The sequence below is a fragment of the Aythya marila genome, assembly GCF_965140915.1.
Source record: "Aythya marila genome assembly, chromosome: 2".
In the NCBI taxonomy this organism is placed as follows: Eukaryota; Metazoa; Chordata; class Aves; order Anseriformes; family Anatidae; genus Aythya; species Aythya marila.
In genome coordinates this window covers 6,806,402-6,828,333 of record NC_139043.1, presented here as the reverse complement: position 1 = coordinate 6,828,333, position 21,932 = coordinate 6,806,402, and the positions used below count along the sequence as shown (strand labels likewise).

At 40.9% G+C, this 21,932-nt stretch overlaps 1 protein-coding gene across 2 annotated transcripts in view; it reads left to right on the top strand.

Annotated features, from left to right (window-relative positions):
- The window catches only part of XYLB (xylulokinase), an 81,577-nt gene extending 59,899 nt beyond the window's left edge, over window positions 1-21,678 (top strand). For both annotated transcript variants that reach the window (XM_082752081.1, XM_082752082.1), the window contains exons 16-19: window positions 7,082-7,140; window positions 11,195-11,282; window positions 13,554-13,648; window positions 21,405-21,678. In XM_082752081.1, coding sequence (XP_082608207.1) covers window positions 7,082-7,140; window positions 11,195-11,282; window positions 13,554-13,648; window positions 21,405-21,485 — 323 coding nt within the window. In that variant the 3' untranslated portion in view covers window positions 21,486-21,678. The remainder of the gene's footprint in view (window positions 1-7,081; window positions 7,141-11,194; window positions 11,283-13,553; window positions 13,649-21,404) is intronic.
- Window positions 21,679-21,932: the final 254 nt, after the last annotated feature.

Here is a 21,932-nt window from a genome sequence, read left to right as displayed (position 1 = left end):
GTGGTTGGGTAGGATCATGGTGTTGAAGTTTTGTGACCTCATTAAAACAGATGGTCTTTTCTGACCTTTAACATTTTTGGAGCTCTCTGTCGGTAGATTATTAAATAGCTGGATGTAATGGCTAGATTTCAAATACACAGGTTGGGTTTCCTCTAAGTTTTGGTCTCCTCTAAGTTCTGGTTGAAAACATTTTTTGAGAATCAATTAATTTGTCCCATTGGTTCCAGATGTAATGTTTATTTGCTGAAGGACAACAATTCTGAACTGGAGAGGGAACACAGAGGTGTTGCCAAGAGTCTCTGAATAATTAACAGAGGCATGGTGTAAATCAAAGCAGGTGACACTTTGTTGAGCCTTTAATTGAAGCCTTGGCAGCCTTGGCTACTTCATGGATGTTTGGACAACTGCTGAACAGTTTTTGTGCAGATTAGTATTTTTTCCCAACACACTATTTTTGAGTTCCACAGTTCTTACCATATTTAAACTTTGGGTAAAGAAAAGATGAAAACGTTGAGTGTCAAAAAAATAAATAAATCAACTTGATGTAAACCAGTTCTGTTGCTAAGTGAATGCATTTTACCTCACTAATTCATGGTAACTTATTTTTTTCTATAAGGAATTAATTCAGAACCAAGAGTTTATACAAGTCAAAGAGATAGCAAGTATTTATTAAATTACATCTAGTAATAATGTCTTCAGGAGAGGACTTTTCCCCAAGTACATTTTCAGTCTTGACCAAATAGATTTTAAGTGTTTCCTTCTTGTTTGCTTTCTGCCTCTTTCCTTAAAAGCTTCTGCAGGAAGGTTTTCCCAAATTATTCAGGTTGTATCTATGAAAACTTCTGGCCTGAATTGGCTCCTTTTTTTTTTTTTTTTTTTTTTTTTTTTAACTGCTTACTGTAAACCCTAGTGCTGAGTTGTGGGTATGTTTTTATATGTTACACTTGGAATTTAGCCCAGGCTTCAAGAAAATATTCCGTCAAATAGAGATCCATGTCTTCAAAAAAATAAAAACCACAGCGAATTGATAAGCAATTGCAGCTCTGAAGTATTTCTACAAGAAGTGCAAATATTCCAGAGGTCTCATAGTGCACTTGTCAATATGTATGCTATAGCACTGTTATGACTATCGATCAGCTTGTTCCCAAATAAGTCTTTAGCGTTCATGAACCAAACTTTGCTGCGTAACTCAGCTGAAGTCAATGAAGTTGAATTGTCAGTAGGGTTGTATCGTAATTTTTTTCTGGTTCCCTATAGTACGTCTTGGACTATTTGTATTTTTGGGGTAATTTGCAATGAAGTAGGGTGAGGTTAAAAAGATAATTTTTGTACGCATTTTTTTCTACGTTGGTTTTTCCTGAAATCCATTAAAACGGGGAAGGCTTTTTCCTGTCTGAAGTGAGTTAGATTAAGAAGAATTTCAGAGTTAGGTGATTTGGTGTCTTTAAGTTTCAGGCTGTGAAATACGAAGTTTTGTCTTTATTGAAGCAAGGTCTTAGGAAAGCTGAATTTGGCATCTTCACGAAGAACAATCTCTGCTCTTAGGAGTCAGCATTGTTGCATGAGAACACAAGGCCATCTAGACTGCCAGTAGCATATGAATCTTGACTATGGGTAACATTTCTACTCTGTTTTACTTAGGCATGTGCACATCAGCTCATTGTAGTGGTATGATTCTTGCCTTGCAGCAGTGTGATCAAGAAGAATCATGCTTGTTCTTCCCTACATCATTGTAGAGACATTGTCTATGTAAGTAGCGTAAATGTTGAGGATATTAGCCATATTTGTCACTGCTGCTGAGAAAATCAAGGCTTTTATTTTCTCCTGTTGAATTACAGCTGCTTTGATAGGAGCTGTAGCCATACAGGCTGATGATCAATTCTGTCCTTAAAAGTTATTTTTCTTCCTTGGGCACTGCATTTAAAAAAAAAATAAAAATAAATTCTGTGCCTGGAAAACTTCTAACATGCAGCTGAGCAATTGAAACCCGCAATGAAATTAGAAGTCTGTTAACGAAATATGAAAAGTTTGCTTATAAGCCAGGAAAAGCTTTTACGAATTACTCTTCTTTTTAGTATTGTAAAGATGGATGAATTTGTTTTATTATTTGGCTTCAAGCTTGTAGTTTTTTCACTGGGGCAGCTGTATGGATCTCTAAATTAAAAAAAAAAAAAAAAAAGTTAAAAATCAGATGTTGTCTAATGTGCTGAAGGCTGTGGCAGTCTGTTTCTTTTGTATTACAAAATGCTTGGAGATGCTAGAAGTAACAGAGCACAATAAGGTAGAGCAGCAAGTGCATTTGGACCCAATCCTAGAAGTCACAGGGACGTAAGGGTCACTTGGTAACCTGTAGCTTGCATAATTTCATATTTAGAAAGGTATAGACAAGAAAAGCCTTTTACCATAGCGGGAGTTCAGTTTCACAGTGCTTATTTGAATAAGAATGATTAGCACGAGTTTTTGAAGAGTTAATTTGCAAGGAGGAAGATTTTGGAACATTGGCTTTATAAATGGGGCAAAATAATGATGTATTTTTGTTTTGTTTTTCTTGAATGAAAAGCAAGAAAATATATTTTTTAAAATTATAGTGTTTGGAGTTAATCAGAGAAATAAAGGAGGGGCTGACACTTTTCTTGTTGCTTACAAATTGTAAATTGCAGTTATTCGCAATCATGCTTATAGCTGGCGTGGGTTCGTGTGCGTAATCAGCTGCTTTTTGAATGCATGTTCTATTGTTCTGTTTTATTTATGGATTCATTTGTGATGAGAAAGACATTATGAAGTTGTTTGGATGAAGCCTTGGAAATGTCTTTTAGGAGTTTTGAATGTCAGCTAGCGCTTGGAGTTTGGGGTACAAATCAGGGCTGGGCTGGGAAATGTAGAGGAAAAAGTTGAAGGGTTTTCACCCTCAGATTCTGCTTTCTGACTTGGCCATGCATGAGCTAGCAAAATTCAGGACTGACACAGGCACGTTGTTGCTGTCAGCTGAAATACAGCCAGATCCCAAAGCCTCGAGGCCAGGAGTCTTCCCATCGATTTCAGCACCTGGACCTGTTAGCTCTGTGCTCCGACCCCGCTCCTGGTGGAACAGGAGGGTGAATTTCTACCTCCAGCCTCCTTGGTGCTAATCATCGGCACTAACCTGATTGATGTGAGTTTACTCGTGTAATTATTTTTCTTAATAACTATGGTTATGTGCCAAGACCATTGGAGGGGATGCTGGGCTGCTCCGGATTGACGTCTCCCTGTGCCACTGGTTCCTGTTCCACATGCTGAATCCATGTGGGCAATTTTCTTTGAGTTTGCACTTTCTAAAACTTTTGTTCTGCTGCTTCCACACCCCCCAACTTTTTGTCTGAACACGATGAAGCTGCTTGCTTTTCTGGGAAGGCATCATCAGCACAGAGCTTCAGTCTTTTGGGGAGCACTGAAACTGCTGTAATACAAACCACTGTAATTTCTCTGTCTTCTCAGTGACAGCTTTTTGTTCCCCTTTGTGCCTTTCCATGAAAGCAATATTTTGACTGAAAACAAGAGCCAGGAGATGAACTTTAACATCATTCAATTCTTCTTGCTGGATCTCTGAAAGGCGGAGTGGGGGTGGCTGTGTGAGCAGTAACACGTTCGGAGGGCTAACATCGCAGTCGTGTTTGGAGCCTTATGCTCCATCTTGCTGTGCAAGTGAACTTCTTTACTTGCCTCTTCTCCCCCTCGCTCTCTCCGCTGCCATGGGAATTATTATTTTAACTGAATTTCGTTAAATTAGTCACCCCATTCCGCAGCAGATAATAGATCTGAGGAAGATGTGCATGATGCAAGATGACACCATGCCCTGTGAACACTTTCTAGACAGGGTTAAAAATCTGTATCGGCGCTCAAAAAATCATAAAATTTTAAGTAGGAAGGAAATAAACTGGTTGGTTAGGTACTATGCAGGGAGCTTTTAATTAAAAGGTGTTTAAACTGATTCAACTGTCAAAGAATTGAATTCATGAATTATGTTTGCTACAGTTGTTGTTATTTTTTTTTTGTAGCACTGTATTTAAGTTCTTTCTGTGCACCGCCGTAGGGGATAGATGGTAGCTCCCGACAGATTCAAACGCAGCTGGCTGAGAACACCACTAGTGATGGATGAACGATGTCTTTGTTAATGCCCCCGTATACATAAATGATGGGCTTTATTTATTTATAAGATGTATCCAATTACACACCTCAGAGCGAATGTCCACCATTCGGTAAAGCACACAGTATTGGCGTTAAGAAGGCAATCCTGTAATCAGTGATCAATGCCTTTTCCCCAGTCTCAAGGGAGAGATTGAAATGAGGAATAAACCTAAAATTCAGTGAATTCAGATCGATTCTTTTGGGACCTTCTTGTTTGTAATAAAACTCAACCAGTGAAGCTGTTGTTTCTGCTCTGGACACATACAGAGCTGCTGCTGGAGCACTGGGTTCACCTGAGATCTGTCTTCTACGTGCCCTGATGGACCAGTCCCACCAGCACACTGGGTCAGATTCAGTTGTCAGATTGTGATGGCTATGGTTCACTAGGCTGTTGCCTACTGGGATATGTTTTGGTGAAGCAAACCATCCTACTTATTCAAAGTGGAGGAGGATGAATGGTTTTGCCCTTTATGTAGCTTCAGCATAGGATTTATTTATTTATTTTTATGTGTATCTGTGTTTTTGTACCCATAAACTGACCCCATTCAGAACTTGAGATGTCCAACCAACATCAGAAACTTCACTGCATAAACTACATCAGTTTCTTTTATGCAGCAGGTTAGCCATTTACTGAAATAATTCGTAGTGTTTAGCTACAAAAGAATTAGTCTAGATTAAGATAGGTGTGCAGATAATCAGGGTGTTAAGCACTTCTAGGCTTAAGTCGTTTCCTCTATTGTTAGGTATTTAACTCAACTAGAACTAGGGTAAATGTAGGTTCACGGGTGATTTTTATAGAATAGTTCGTGCAGTGTAATTTTACCCCTATTTTTCTTAGGGGAATGTATTTATACAGAAATATCCTGAGATAGTTATGGCATAAAATGCTAATGGATGCAAAACCCGAATCTTTTGATGTAGCAAGGAGTAGAAGTCTCTTGTCCAGTCCTCACTTCCTAATGCAGATATGTTATCTGTTACAGGGACACTGAAGTCAGCTTGAAGGCACAAGGCAGCCCTACCTGGCCTATCAGTTACTATGCCAGTGAAAGAAGATGCAGTATCTACTGACAGAACCCCAAAACTTTTGGAAAGTCGTGTAGCGGCAGCCCTAAGGCAGAGAGCTGGCATGCAGGTGGAAGTACCAGAAGCAGCTGAGCTAAGATTTGTTTGCAAAAAAAACAAAGCCAGGCAGAGGTGGTCACTGCCTGGCTTTACCACCAGTGTCTTGTGCACCATCCTTTCCGAATGGGGATACCCCAGAAGTACACAAAGCCCCTTTCCAGAGGCAGGGGGCAGTAAGCACGCCTCATTCATTGGGTTTGTTTAGTCACTGTGAAGTGTAGCAAACATTTATTTCTAATTCTGTCTTGCTGGCTGTCTTTGAAATGTGGTTTCGTGCTGGATACGGTACTTTGGCAAGAATTTATATTCACAATAAGGTTTTAGCAAGACAGAATTGCAACTACTAGGCAAATCATTCAGAGTTCAGCTTGGTCTCTAGGAACAGAGGCTTACCAGTTATTTTTCACTGGTTTCTGTGCTATTATGTTGTTGTGATAATCTTGGCAGGGATCTGTCACTATGTGTTGGTATAATTGAAACTTGTTTTCCCTGAGGAATCGCTCTGCTGTTTGTTTTATTTGTTTACTGACATTGACAGAGATCCTAATGGCTTTGAAAACCCAATTTGTGCATCTCTGAATATCCTCCAAAGAGGAAAATAAAATTAAATTTATCAGCAAAATAGGGTCCTCCATGCTTTAGCTGGTTCTTAGACTCCACCTGAGAATCTAGTAGTGGGTCGAGAAATGGCATGAGGAACCTTTGTGAGCTCCATCTTCTTTGTTGCTGGTTCTGTCTTCAGAGGCCTTGTCATTAAGGTACTTGAAAAGATAAAATGACAAGAAGTCATTTTGAGCCTCAGTAAAAGTTGACCAAGTTTGCTTTCTATGAAATAAATTATCTCTAGCTTTTATTAAAAATGAGGTTAAAATAACATAATAATATCACACTAAAATTTCCCTTTCAGGAGGATGGTGTTATTGTCATAGATTAGGATAATTAAACATGTCTTTTTTAAAATATAAAATATTGAAGTATTTATGCATTTATTTAGTGTTAAGCCTTTAAAGAATTTCAGTGAGATATTTGGACTACAGATGCTTATAACACCTTGCTGAATTGTGATTGTGGATAGACGTCTGGCTTGTTGCATGTTGTGCTCCAGAGGAGCATGCACACAAATAAATAATGAGGCATTGGACAGAAATTCAAGAACATGATGAGGAAGGGTGGGTTTCCTTAAAGACTGAAGAATGCAGGGTAATTTTTTTTTTCTCAGTACCTCCAAATCTATGGGTTTGAATTGGATGAAGATTCAGATCATTTTTTATTTTGTGGAATTGACTTAGACTATCTCTAATTGCCTTTTGACACGCTTCCTTGTCAGTCAAGCACATAGAGATTGCTCAGGTTTCAGTGAATTCTGATTGTGAACGTCACGAGGAGACAAGTTTGGAAAATACTGCTGATTTTAAAGGTTATCTGTCAGCTTGTATATATACAGCTGTGAGCCAAACCAATCTGACCTCAAACCAGAGCTGTAGTGTAATAACACTCAGCCTTTCGTATTGGCTATCTCTTTTGCAAATCTCCCAGACTTTGATAGTGCTATAATAATAATAGATCAACAAAATTTATATTGCCTTGTCCAAAGAAGTGTTCTAATGTGGCTTGGAAAGGTGGGTAATTAGTCTTATCTCCTTTTTTACAGAAGGTAGATTAGAGGTACAGAGAGAGAGCCCAGACCGTTTGACTCCCACCACCTCGTTCTCATTGCTTGGTTCAGAGATTTTAGTGCAAATCTCGACAATATGCAATTTCAGTCTGATCTATGTGTTGTATTGCGTTGCAGTGCCCAGAACAAGGATTTTGGCTACTGGTGGTGCATCCCACAATAAGAAGATATTACAGGTAAGTAGGAAATTAAATCCATTGAACTCAAGCACAGTTTTATCTGCATTTTTATTTTGGTGTACAGAATCCAAACCACTGCAGCTGCACAGGAAGGTGTGGGTATGAGATTATGAATCTGCTTCAGATCTTTGGGATTTTTCCTCATGTTTAATGCGGAGAGACCATTAGCCCAGTGCTAATTTTGTATTGAAGTTTAATTTTTTTTTATATACTTGACTAGTTTCATGAACGTGTATCTGAAACACTGGTGATTTCCAGATCTCATCACTTAGGTCAAATCAATCAGCAAAGAAATCAAGAAGAGGCTTGCTAAAATACTTGATATTTTTGCAGTTTTTGTCATTAAAGCCAGAGTTGGACCTTAGAATTAAACTGCAGAGGGATTGTGCTGGTTCTGAACACTTAAAAAAAACAACCAAACAGAAAAAAACTACCACCACCACCAAAACACCCTGTCCCTATTGTTTTGAGCAGCTGTTACGTATTAGCAGTGTGTCACATATTGTGGGGGAGGCTGTGCTTCTGTATAGTCTCTCTTCCATCTTCCCACCTTCCTCATCTCCTGCTGTTGCTGCACATCCAGCCCTGGTTAAGATTCTCTGTCTCAAGAAGATGTCTTGGGAGCAGAGTATGGTGTGCTCTCTGCTTCTGCACTTCGGCCCTGTCCTGTCGGGACTCTCCTAAGTGATAGAAAGGTTGTTTAATCTCTACAGCTTCTTTAACTGTTGGCCTCCCTTGTAAAATCAGCATTAGAGGAGTGGCGTTGCATTTAGGGTGGGGACACTTAGCCACTAACAACAGATCTGGGCAGTTTTTTACTTAGCAGAAGCGAGCACTGAGATTTAGCAAAGCCTCTTGCTGATGGTGAGAGGCCTCTCACCTAGATTTTGCTGTCGCAGAATTAGACCTCTGGGTTAGGATTCACGTTGTCTGAATCCAGTCATCTGTGATGCGATGTCTGTATGCGGTCTGTCACTGAAAATCCTGTAATAGTCAGGGGAGAGCCAGGCAGTTACAGTGCAAAGAAAACGGTGTTTTAACTTATCAGACGTAGGTGTCTCCCTCCGGGTGAGCCAAAGAGCTTTCTGTACTCCACTGACTGCACTGACAAGCTTCCTTTTGACTAAAGCCTCACACGCTGAGGCTGGAGGTAGGCATCTGCACCAAAAAGCACCTGTCTTAGTCTTGGGCTGAGTCCTGGCCCTGATGTTAGTCAAACACAGGGCGTTTGCTTTCTGTGGATGCCGGTCCCTTTCCATCAGCTACAGCAAGTCAGCTGTGCACCACGCTCTTTGCCAATTGCAGTTGTACAAAGTGACTGCCTCCATTCTCCGAAACCCAAGTTGGAATAAATGGAGGTTGAAGAGCGAAGAGCTCGCTTTCTCCTCAGTCATCTAAAATGCATGTTTGTATAACCATGGGGTGTAGAGCTGATTGGGACACAACAGATTTGGCATGTTTTGCCTGTAGATGTCACTTCTCTTCATCTGCTTTGGTTATTTTGCTCAGGAACTTGACATTGGGAAATTAGCTGATGGCTTAATTGCTTAAAACATTGGTCCTTGCTGAAGTAGTTCCACTAAGAGTATGTCAAGGAAGAGATCGAATTAGTAGGGTTTGTTTTGAATTTAGTTTAGTTTGAGTTTGTTTTTAAAGCAGTATTTAGGTGCAAGGGGTTCTCCTTGCTGTGGAATGAAGGCAGAGAGCAGGATGTTTTTATAACATGGGATTTTGAAACAGAGCTGAAAATTGTGGGGGTGAGAGAGTGCTGTGGTGCTTGCTCTTCAAGTGCAACAATGGAGCTGCTTTTAAAACTCATTAGAGGTGTCTTAAAATAATATGATCAATACAGTGTCATCCACTTAATCCAATCGCTGGTTAATTGGGTCCTCCTTTTTAATTTAATCAAAACCTCAGAAACCATATCAGTTGCATGAAGAATAACAGCTTTCCCCCTTATCGTGCTCAATTTTGGATAATTTGTTCCAGGGCTACAAAAGAGTATCATTTAATTAATCAACATTCAGTAACTCCTATATTTTACGTAGTAAAGGAGGCAACTTAGGAAAATGTGCTTAAAAAATATAGCCATAGTAGGGCAGCTTTTTTCCACTGTTCTGGGAAGCTTTTTATAACATACCTGGTGCTTGATTAATGACCACATGAAACACAATGAAATATTTTTAACAGTAAAACCTCTAACAGTTTCTTTTAAACCTATTCATGAGAGAGATCGTGGTTTCAAATGACATACTAAAAATATGAACTTTGAATCATTTTAATTTGATAATCATGTGGCACAAGATAGTTATTATTTGTAGTATTACAGTACTCGTTAGCATTCAGGATGGAGTAGAGCTGCATTGTGTAAGGCTCTGCAGTTATGCAAAACAAAAGACCTCTGTTGTCCACAGGAATTTACAATTCAAGCATAAGACAAGAAACACCTGTTTGGGATGGAGAGATGAAGCAGCAGATGGGGGATGTGTTGAAACCACGCAGTATTACTGGCCAGCAGGATGGGCAGTGGAAGCAGCACTCTGTGGCCTTTATCAGAGGACTTTTTGATGGATACTGTGATTAATTTTCTACTTGTCCTCTAGCACTGAAGCTCATGTACTGCTCAATGATTGTTTGCAACTGAAGTTAGATATATATGAGTGTTAAGTGTATAAGCTCAGGCTCTCAATGAATCCTATTAGCAACAAGTCACTTTTGTTTAAAAGTCCCAAAATAGATGATTTTCTAAGGTTTTGATTTGCAGATTTGACCTAACCTTTCAGAGAAAGAGGCAAAATCCTTTAGAAATGTAATATTCTATTTCTTGTACAGCATATATGAATTGAATTCCTTCCTCATCTTTTATGAACCCCTGGAGCCCATGGTTGGTGGGGCTGTTAATTCCTGGATTGGGGTTTGCAGATGATGAAACTGAATGGTTTGGATTCTTGGATGCTGGTCTCGTTTCAGACTCTTACATACTGATGTAAATTGGGTGATACACTGTAGCCTTTGGTAAAAGTAATAACCATCACAAGTTAAATCTCAATTCCTACCTGCTTCTTGCGTTGCCTAGCCCGAGGGACACCTGCAGACCTCAGGGTGATGAAACCAGAATGTCTGTTTAATTTGGAATGAATTTATTGGCAGTGTTTTCAGAAAAAAAGTTCTTGAACCTCTTTTGTCCTTACTCAAATTTGTCTTCATTTTTCCTCTTCTGTATCTCTTTTCCTTATACCTACACTGTGGGGGATAGAGCATATATTCATTAAATATGAGATGCCTGGTGTAGATTTCAGTGCAGTGGGTGGAACGGTGCGTGGTGGAGTAACTGTAGTGTCTGTCGGATATCATAGCCAATTCTTTGTCTGTACAATTATCTTTGTATTGCAAAGCAAAGTTGAGAACATGCAGTCTTGCTTTGTCTTCGTAGCTAAGGATCCCACAAGTACAGGAGGATTCCTAGTGCGTGTAAAGCCTGTGTAACCAGCTCCTGTGTCATTTTTCCTGCTAACCGTAATGTGGTGGGAGTGCTGGAGGCAAAGGCGACAAATGTAGACCTTCATATTGCTGTAGCTTTTGTTGTTTCAAAGCTGAGAACTGAGGAGACACAACTGGCTCCTCTCTCCTTCCTTTCCGCTTGGCTCAGTCGTAAACTTGATGGAGGGAACGAGGAACCAGTTGTGGGTTCCTCAGTGGATGTCTTTGCCCTCATGTAAGCCTTTTGCACAGGTAGATTGTGCAAAATCTACCTAGATAGGTACCTAGGTAGATTGTGGGCTTATGATGGAGGTGATGCTCAAATTTAGAGTCCTCTGAACTTGTAGTAATGAGATTTGGAGAGAAATGGGGCTTCATTTCCTGGCTGCAGTTACATCTCTAGGTCAGATTTACCAATACCCCATTGTGTGACAAGTTCAGGGCCTCTTTGCATGGGTACCCAAATGCTTGGTTGGAGTGTACAGTAGTCATTTGTTTTTCTGTGCAGTGTTAGGGGATTACCTATTGTCTTTCACGGGCATGCTATAACTGAAGCTTTGATACTCCTCAGGTCCTGTCTGATGTGTTCAACGCACCGGTGTACACTATTGATACCGCCAACTCTGCTTGTTTGGGAAGTGCTTACAGAGCAATTCACGGTAAGACTGTAAGGAGATACTTCTGAGCAGCCTGGGCGTTTAATTTCAGCTGGTTAATACTTGGGATTAACATTACTGAAAATAAGGAGAGAATAAAGCTGTGTGGATTTGACTGGAAGGTCACTGAGGTCAAAGGGTATTTCTTTTTTGGTTTAATACACTTGGATCAGGCCCAAGAATAGCATTTGCATTATAATTCAAGTCTGATTCAAGGCTGCTCCTCAACCAGGGGAATAGGGCCTGGAAACTGCTGAGATCGGCAGGGTAGGGTCTAGGAGCTTAATGAGTTAAGTTACGATCTCCGTGCCTCTTTTCTGAGGAAGAATACAGCCATCTGAAGAGGTCAGCGTACCCTGCTGCCATGGATCGTGGACCAGGCTGTAAACTGGGCTGCTGAAATGGTCAAAACAAACAAAGGATCAATCCAAGCAAATAAGATCCAAGAGGGCAGGGACAACAGGACTAGTAATACTGCGAGCTGAGTAAATGTTATTAAACCTATATATATCTTCCAGCTTTTAAACGTCAAGACATAGGATATACAAGGCATACTGGGCTTCACGCTCAAGCTGTGTGCACTTTGTCTTGTAAAAGTGTAAATCGTGGGATATTCTTAGGTTATGCAGTCATTTTGTTCGTTGTACTACATCACTCACTGTAGCACAGCGGTCCAAGTCCCATATTTAAAGGGTTAATGAACTTGTATTTATTAATGCATGGGGTTGTATGTTCAGGGTAGGCCCTCAGCCATTTAAGAGCTCAGTCCCAGACGGGACATTTCATTAAAGTAGTTTTAAAAGTTTCTACCCTAGTGCTAAACACCCTAGTGCTAATACCCTAGTGCTAAATAAGTTGGGGAATGTGGATAAAATTGTAAAGTCCTTGCTTTGACCAACTCAGTTTAGCCTCAGTTTTTCTAATAAGAAGCTTTAGGATTTGGCCCTTAAGAAATGGATAGATTCTGTACAGGTTCATACAAAATCCATGGCATTGCAGCAAGCATGGAGAAGATAACATCAGCCATCAGGAAAAATCAGCCATGTTTTAATTTTAGAAGCCAATTCTGCTGTCACATTAGAGCATCTGAAGACAACATGCTCTCGTGCATCTGAAAGCAGCACAGCCAAAAGCTTGAGTCAACGTGTTTAACACAAACAGCATGCTCTCTGCTTGATTTCCAGAAAAGACACAAGGGTTCTGTCAGGCAAAGTATGGCAGGACAGTGGAAACACTACTGTTAGGTTATCGGTATGTTTGAGGCCGTAATGGGTTCCTTTTTGCACTTTGGGGGCCAAATCTCCAAACTCTTTACTCAAAATTTGCCTACTGCTTCAGAAGCCACCAGGACCTTCCCTATTCGTAATGCCACAGGCAAAGCCCTTGCCCACGAATATAAGTGAGCTGCAGAGTCAAGCTGTCGTTAAGGTTTTTGCAGTTATTTCATATGTATGGAAGATGTAAATTCCCTCTGCCAGTTGGCATGTGAAATCTTGGGGCTTGCTTGACAGAGCGGTTCAGGGAAGATTTTGGATGCCATGCTGACAGAGGGGTTTCTTCGCTCAGGTACTCTGCCAGCCAAGCCCCCGGGGCATGCTGTGTGTGCTTCTAAATGCCATTTTTGATTGATGCCTTCAGCTGACTCACTGTTGGCCAGGCAAAGGAATTGGGTAAAAGCAAAGACTAGTTAATATAAACGAAATATTGATGACAGGGGCTCCTTAATAACATTACCGTGTACATCTGCAAGCAGGGTTTTCCACAGTTAGCCTGGGGTTCTTAGCAGGTGCAACAAGGAAGTCCTGAAATGCTGTGATTCACTTGCAAAGCAAAAAGCTATGGTAGAGGGACCCCGCTATTATTCTGCTTTGTTATATATCAATATATTTAATGACTTGTAGCAGGTTTTCTTGACACTGTTTTCACTTCCTTTTTTTTTTGGGTCACATTTTGTCCTTGAATCCTTTGCTTCCACGTATTTCCACTGCTGCTTACTGTATTGTTGTAACCATAAATAATTACTGATATTGTTGAGTAGCGTTTCTGCTGCCTGCCTATTCTCCAGGGTACGAATTGAGTGATTGGCAAAAACCTCAATCACAGAGTCCCTACTTCCCACTGCATTGGAATGTAAGATCTTTTGCCATTTATCCTTCAATCCCGAATGCTGACCTGAACAGGGAAGATCAATATAAAGTATTAATTTGCCAGGGAGTCAAGGCACATCCCTCATCTTGCTTTTTGCATTGATCAGGATTGTGATTCTCATTGCAGGACTTGTAGCTGAGACAAATGTGTCCTTGGCTGATGTTGTGAAATTAGCACCGGAGCCTAGACTGGCTGTTACACCAACCACTGGGGCTGAGGAGGTGAGCAAGCCTGGAAATGTCATTTTCCTTTTCGTTTCCTGTCTGCTTCAAAATGCAGTCATTAACTAATTTTTTTCTAATACAATAGATTAATTCAAGAATTATTTTGTTGCACAGTTCTTATTGTAAAGATTGATTTTGTCTGGGGAGATGCCTAGTGTTGTAACGATGTAGTAATCTGTGTGATCACTCCATCCAGGTCTGAGATGTGTTTTCCTAACTGGGTGTGATCAGAGAGCAGAATCTGCTTCTTAAAGGACAGAAAAAGTTATAAAATAGGTAGACTTTGGATACAGGTCAGGTTGTAACTGATAATAATTGACAAAACAGTCTTTACTTGCTTGCAGCAAGCAGCATTGAAAAAAAGCACGGTGGGGGTGCTTACTGGAAAACATCAGCAAAATCCTTCCAGTCTGAAAGAGAGGACAGCAATTCTTGTTGCTCCAAGTTGGAACAGCTAATAGTGTGCTAGCCGGGAGGATTCAGTAGTCACAGGTCTTCTTGGGACCTTGCCCACCCTGGGAATTTCAGCGTATCTGAAGGTGAAGCTTGTGCTTCAGAGATAAAGCAAAGCAGTCACTGTTGCTAGCAGCACAGTTCTTGCCCGTATCCCTGCCAAGGAAGGAATTGCAGTCTCAGGCCCTCCAGTACAACCCCGTACCTCTCACTACTGAGTGCCAAAGGCCTTAGTTTACAACAGCTTCTGAAATATAAAGCCAGATAATAAATTAACAGTAAGATATAGCAAGATTCCTAGAAAATAGGGGTTTAAATTAGAAAGGGTAAGTCTACCTCCGTCTTCAGCTGTGTAGAAACTTTTTAAATCAAGACAGCCTTACGCTCTTCATTTATGAGATTTGGCTGTGCCCTAACTACAGGCAACAAGGTTTTAAAGCTTTTATTTAAACTGGGAAATTAATGATCTGCCAAAAGTACTAACTCCCAGCTACATGTGTAGTGGAGCACCAGATATCATCATGAGTAATAATAGAAATGATCATGCTGCATTGTGCCTGCCAGCATATTATTTAATTATTAACTGAGATGAAGGAGCTCAGTAATCGAATAGAAGTCCCCTTCAGAAATATTAAGACATTGAATAATTTAAACTTGATTGATCTGATCTCATTTACTCAACCTTCCCCCCTCATTTTGAAAGATAAAATAATTAACAGCAGTGGCCTGTGCCGCATGTGTTGCAGCTGAAGGCTCCTGCAGGGGCTTCGGGAGCAGCTCCCTGGTGCCTGGTTCAGCCTCCCGTCGCTGCCTTGTTTCCCCCCAAAACGCTCTCTGCTGAAAAGCTGACAGGCTGCCTTTGGTGGAGGTGGAGAGTGCTCAGAGACCTGCTTTTGACCCCCCAGTGCTGCTTCAGCTAGAAAGCTCAAGGGCAGGGGATACAGCTGTCACTCACAGAGGCCTTGCAAGAGCAGCAAGCACCTTGTGCCCCTGCAGGGGCCAGGCTAACCTAGCTGGAAGGATCAGTGGGGAATTCATTTACCTCTTTCCATTTTACTGTCTGCATAAAATGGCCTGGAAGCTAAAAGAGTTAATTATCTCCCTCTCGATACTTTTCTTCTCCTTTTCCACTTGGTTAAACCTGGCTCTCATAGCACATCTTTTTATTGGTTTTAAATGATGTACAGCAGTGAATTATTGCCCCAATGGATGGGAGTGAATGATAGAGAAGGTAGTGGCCAAACAGCATGCAAAGGAATAACCGCTCCTCTGCTTTAGCTTTGCTTGCCAGCTTCATTCCATTAAAAGCAGCTTCTTGCAATTACGTATTCCACACCATTTTTTTCCTTCCTGTCTTACAATTTTACAGTTGATGGTGGATTCCCTGGCTAGTTTCATGGCTGTGAAACTGCAGAAAGCCAGAGGGCCTGTCAGTAATAGTGTGTTAGCATGAACAGTGCAGTAAAAATTCATAATGTGATGAGTCAGTTTGATTCTGTTTCTTACAGAGCTGCATCTCCCTGTCCCTCCGATTTAATTCTGTTGAGTTTAGAGGCTTTCACTTAAATGACGGTTCTTTTTATAAACTTCAAAGTCATCCCGAGGTTAGGTTCTGTCTCACTGAGGAGCTCTTCTGAAAGAGTCTGGCTAACCAATGTGAAATTGCCTGGACCACTTCCCTACATTTTCTGGACAGCTACAGCTAAATCTTGGCAGTGCGGAGAAAAAACAGTCATAACACAGCAATCTGGTCTGGTTTTGTCCTTTCTTCCTGGTGGAGGTTGAAGGCAACATGTGCTACATCCTTGGAAGGAGGAAAACCTCCTATAGACAAGAGGTCAAATGCGACAGATTGATGTGGCTGCTTCTTCGGTGCCAAGGCTTATCCATGCAGTAGGACTTTGCAGGAACCAAAAACGCAAAAAGTGTTTCTTTGATTGCCAAAGGATCCTTTGTAATAATGAGTATGATTTCTTTTGAAAGGAAGAGCAGGACACACAAAACAATTCTTCCAGTTCAGTTAAGCTGATGAGCAGGTAAAACAGAGTCACAAGATGAGAAGTAGAGAGCTTGTGATGTGTGGTGAGTTAGTAGTGGAAACCGAGGTCCCAGAAGTTGCAACTTGTCTGGTGAAAATGTCAATTTTTCCTGTGGAAGAGACTATTCCAAAGAGGATAAATTCCTCTCTGTGGCTGACCCTAAGCCTCTTAGCTGAACACAACTTCACAGAATATTTGTAGAGCGTGGGGGCCCATCACTACCTTGAGCTTATTTATAATTCTGTAGATACCCAAACAGGTCATAAAGAATTCTGGTGGTAAGCACTGTGCCAAAAATCTTTGGTCATGACTCAACCAGGCTAGCTGAAGTCAGCTATCTGTAGGTTAACCTGATGAATTCCTTTCTCTATTTTCAGAACAACAAAAATAAGTCATCTCACCTCTTTGGAGCCGTCTCATCCCCCAAGGAAAAAAATTAATCAGAACCCACTAAGCATGACAGAAATAGCCAGGAGATTCTAGAGCAATAAATATATATTAAAGGACAAAAAGAATCTATTATTATGGCATCAGAATTCAGCTCTGTTTCAGTAATCTATTAAAACAGAGTTGTTTAGCTTGTTGCTTAATTAACAGAAAAGCTTGAGAAGGAACATGGTTATCTGGAGTTGATTGCTTGTGTTGATACAAACCATGTCCCTGTGACATAGCACCAGATTTATTGTAATACTGTGTAGGGTTTTGCAGGGGGAAGGCATGGTGCAGTTCACTACCTCTGGATATGTATTTTGATTGCATTATTGACTGTACTGAGATGTATTAATTCTGCAAAAATTCAAGGAGGAAAAACGTGGGAAAACATGGTTTTCTTGACTTTGGTGAACTGCCTTGTAAGCATGTGTATTTATGGAAGTGACCCTGTTACCCAGGAAAGTTATAACGACCTATTTATTGATTTGAAATAACGATATTTTTTGTTGAGTTAGATTTTGGAGGGGGATGGTTATTTTCTAGGATTGGTGCCGGTTGGTAATTTAGTGCAAAGTAGGTAATAATAATACAGCTATAGAAATATGATAATAGGCATCGATGGAAGTTTGATTAAAGTGATTTGTGAAGCCAATAAATTTTGTAACCTGTTAAACTGATTCAGATATGCTTATGGAATGAATACATGGAGTAGATAAAGAGACTGGGGTGTGGTTCCTTGGAGTTGTCTTCGGGGTATTTCTAGACACTGTCATATCCATTCTGCTTTAAGCATATTCATTCTGTGTTAAAAAAGGTGAACAACTGCCATGATTTTAAAAATAAAATATCTGTCTCTCTTGATTTTTTTAAGCAAATCTCTGATGCTGAAGTAATTTGAATGTGGTTGAAATAAATAAAAAAAAAAAAAAAAAGAACCTATCAAAAGTAGCAAGTGTTTGCAAGGGACTGATTGATTTTAATCTATTCAGGGTAGATTAAATGTACTTGGGTAGATTAAAATTAGATAATCATCAGCATCATCTTTGTAATTTGTAAATTTTGAATTGCTCCAATCATTGGCTAACACAGCATTGCAGGAGACAGAAGGATCCGTGAGGATTGTCACTTGTAATAATTTGTAGCTGGTTTTGCTTGTAGAGGGACAAAGTCCCATTTTCCTCGGCGTTGCATGAGGAAATAGTAACAGCTGTGTTAAGTTTATAGGCTAGTACTATGGTGAGATAAAATACGAGGATGACATACTTGATTTGGACTAGAGAGCAAGATACATTTATTTGAACATATTTCCCAGGAAAGACAGGTCAAGTTTTTCCTCTGTTATAAGGTAATATGTGTCATTACCATTTTCTTATTTATTTGTGGGATTGTCGGAGTGTGGCCAAGTTGTCCCAGGAGTGAAGTTTAGGGTTTGTAAATGAAGCCATCGGAGTATTGCTAATGTTGCAGAGTAGGCTATAGAGATAAGCAGGAGAAAAGGCCATAATATAGCAAGGACAATTAAATTATGGACAATAATAAGGTTCATGTTGTGATACATGTAATTACTTTCGTTAAATATCATGCTCTGATATATTAGGTTTGAAGCTATGACAGAGAGGGAATTTATGTACTTGAGTTTTTATGCATCATTGAGAGTTCTTTATTCCCTTTGGACCTCAATTAGAAAAATAAATCTATATAATTGCCTCAGGAAAAAGGGTCCTGGAATCGCTTAGGAGGAGTTGCCTGAGGTTCTGCAGAGGCAGTTCAGTCATGGCAGATGTGGAGACGCATCTTTCACAAGCGTAGCTGGCTGCATGCTCAGGCCAGGTTCTCAGCTGATGCTTTGGCATTTCTTGTGTGTACTTCATGGGAGCAGTGCTGCTTTGGCCCCAAACGTCATCTGCTGTAAGGCTGGCATGAAAAGCACAGCTTATGAAAAGCTTGAAGCACTGCTGCCCTTACCAGCCATGAGGTATTGCAGCCAAATTCCCTAATGAAGAGGAATTTAAAACTTTGTGTTAGCCCTTTGAACTGTGCTGCTGTTATTTTTCTCCTTTTTTTTTCCCTCTAACCCCAATTGAAAATAAATAGAGTACAAGAAATGGTCTTGAATTTAGTTGTTGTTTGCATTTTTTCAGAGGGTACACAATGCAATGTTCATTTACACTAACGGCTGGGAAGGGTATTGCAAATGCCTGAATTTTGTCAATTAGCAGGCTAAGTGCTTAAGTCTAATAAACAGGAAAAGGAACTGTTATCAGTTAACGTGGTTGTTCCTTTATTTTGACACATTTTAATTTAGAGTGATGTATTAACAATAATACTTCCCAGCCTTCCAGTGAATGTGCTGTTGTATATTTTGTAAAAACACTGCTGGGTAAGTAATAAGGAGCCTCCTTTCTTAGCAGCTGAGCACACTTGCCAATGCAGCTCTGTGGTGCTGAATCCTTGTTGAGAAACACTGAGGGCTTTCCAAATTTACAGAACAGCAAAATAAGAAATAGCGAAGCTTGATTATAAACGCTTCAGTGGTTAAAAGAGCTGGTTTTGTCTGATATGCTGTTATTCCTGGTATAGCTGTGGTTGCCTGCTCAATATTTTGTTTACTGTGATGTGTGCATTCAGCAGAAATGGGAGCAATAACATTCTTCAGACACATGAAAATAATATGTGTATGGACTTCACTGAACACCCAAGGTCCCTGTGTAGTCAGTTAAAAATGTCATGCTGAGTCATGTGGCATTTAACAATAGCACTGTTTTCATTTGCTAACTCCTTAGTCTGCATAAACCTCTACAGGCCTCAACATCACTGTCCTGTAGAGAAGAGGAGCTGGGGCACGTGCATGTTAAATGACTTGCCCAAGGCCACTGAGTTAGCCTGTTGCCGAGGAAGGAGGGAGTAGATTTCTCTATTTTAATCTCATTTTAATCTATTTTAATTGTAAGTTTAAGGCATTGTAAGACTATTAATTACTGTGAGATGGATTGAAAAAACTGTCCTGAAGAGGTCACGGCTAAACAACAGTGCTTGCTTGCTGTAGGTGCTTCTTCTCTTCTTCCCCTTGATATATTTAATCTGTTGAAGAAATGTACTTCACCTGCTGCACCATGGTGTTGGTGAAAGGGAGGAGTTGATCAAACAGGCTCCTGCTGCAGAACGTGTCCATTAGGTCGCTCTCACCTGCCCTAGAGGAAGGTGGAAGTGGGACTGAAGCAGTGCCTCCAGGTTTCACCCAGCAGACTGACACTACCCTTTGGGAAGAGGAAAGCGAGCACTGCATATTTTGCCATCAACCGAACCACAAGAATAAAACACTCCGCTTCTTTATTTCTTAGATGAGAAAAATCTGCAAACACTTCATTTTTTTTCTTTCATCTGAGAAAGTGACTGGTGCAAATATGAGGCCAGTGCAGGACTGTGCATAAAACTCCGCAAGAACAGCGCTCTCTCTTCCTGCAGCCTCACAGTTTGCACTCAAAACGTCTCCCTCCTGAATTTTTCATGCAGCTACAGTTGTTGGTTGTGGCTCTTATGTGGAAGAGCCACATGCCTTTAAATGCTGGATCTCACTTATTGATGAGAGCAGTAATTCAGTTTACTGGGTATGATTCATTGTGGCTCTGTAACCTCTCTGATCCCGGAGCCAGGAGCGAGACTGCTCTGATTATGTATAGCATCAGTGCAGAGGGCTCGTAGACCAGACTGGCGGCCCATAGGATTCAGTGCAGCAGGGATCTGACCTTATGGCATCCTCCTAAGGACTGCTCGAGCCTGTACCAGAGCCTACACCGGCTCCTGGCTGTCCCTTCTTTGCGCTAAGGCCAGCGAATAAGGGATGCTGTCCTGGTGTGGCACGTCAAATTACTTTTTTTATTAGACAGACAGTTAAAAGTGGGTACAGGAGCTAACGAAGCGGTTTATTTCTCAGATCTGGAGGTATAATGTAAGGTTGGAGCAGTAGGGCTACAGTAGGGCTAGGATCTTGGCCATATCCAAAAGCCCGAGATATTCAATCTGGGTTTTTGAGTACGTTGATTCTTGTACTTTTCATAGCTGGAACAATTCTGGATCTAAAAATTCCTGGTGGATTCCAGCTAAGGAAATAGGGGAAAGCTACTGGTATGCTTGGTGTGGTTGTGGAAGGGAGCTGGGTCTTTGTTTGTGCCCTGGGATTGCAGGGCGAGGAGCCAGGCCGTGAGCACATCGTAGATGGGAAGGGCTGTGGGTGTTGGAAGGCGTGAGGGAGAAGTAAAGCTAAAGGAGATAAGGGAGTACAAGAGGGGTGGGAGAGGGAGTGGGAAATGTACTTTAGAAAGCCCCAGTCAGCACATTGGCCAAGGAGGACCTTTTTGCAGTGGTATTTCAGTGTGCTGGGGGTGGCGGCGTGCCTATTAGCAAGGCAGAGGAGGAGGGGACAGAGGCAGCGATCCGTCCCGAGGGAGGGAGGCAAGGACGGAGTTCTGCCTGGGTGGTCAGGACAGCTATAACTGGGGGGGCACACCAGGCTCGGAGAGGTGACTTTACCAGAGCTGCTTCCTCTGGAAGCAATGACTTCTGCTTATAGCAAGAACGCAATCACAATAAGAACAACCTGCACGTGTCATAAAATTAGGCTATAAAGGAGACAGTAAAAGGGACAGTGACATTTGAAGAAGGAAGACGCTGCAGCATTTTCTTCAGTAAATTGGGGGAAAAAAAACTTGAAACCTCCAGGTGCCTATGAAGATGCTACATTTCTCAGATCCGAAGGTATTTTTAACTGCAGTGTGATTGAAAAATCTGATTTTTCAAATTTGACGTATTTGTTTCTTTTTCCCTTTTAGCTCTATCGTCCACTTCTGAAAAGATATGCGGAGCTTGAACAGAAGGTGATCTACAACCCAACCTCTTTTCCTGTGAAATAATAAGCAAACAAAATATACACATTGGCTGTGGTGGACTCCCAAGGAGATCAAAAGAGATTTGCTCAGAATTTACTGGAGTTGTTTAAATCATTTTTTCCTCATTGTAGATGAATAATTTGTAAATGGCCGAGTTGGAATGTGTTGATGGAAAAAGTTACATTGTGATCGAAACCCTAATTAAAAAAATATCTTATTGTTCTCTGTGTGTGACTCCCAATTTTTCCTGAGTGCTTTTCAGAGGGTGCTTGCTGTTTTGGAATAGCTGGCTGACCAAGTCACGTCCATTGTGTATACGAATCACTCCACCCATCTCCATCAGCTTTGATTCCATGTGTTCAGTGTGCTGGACTCTCTCTGTACCCATCTAGTGCAGTATCTTAATTCCGCAACCTCTTCCACCTACATAATTTATCTATATTTACGTCTATGCCCACATAACACCAACAG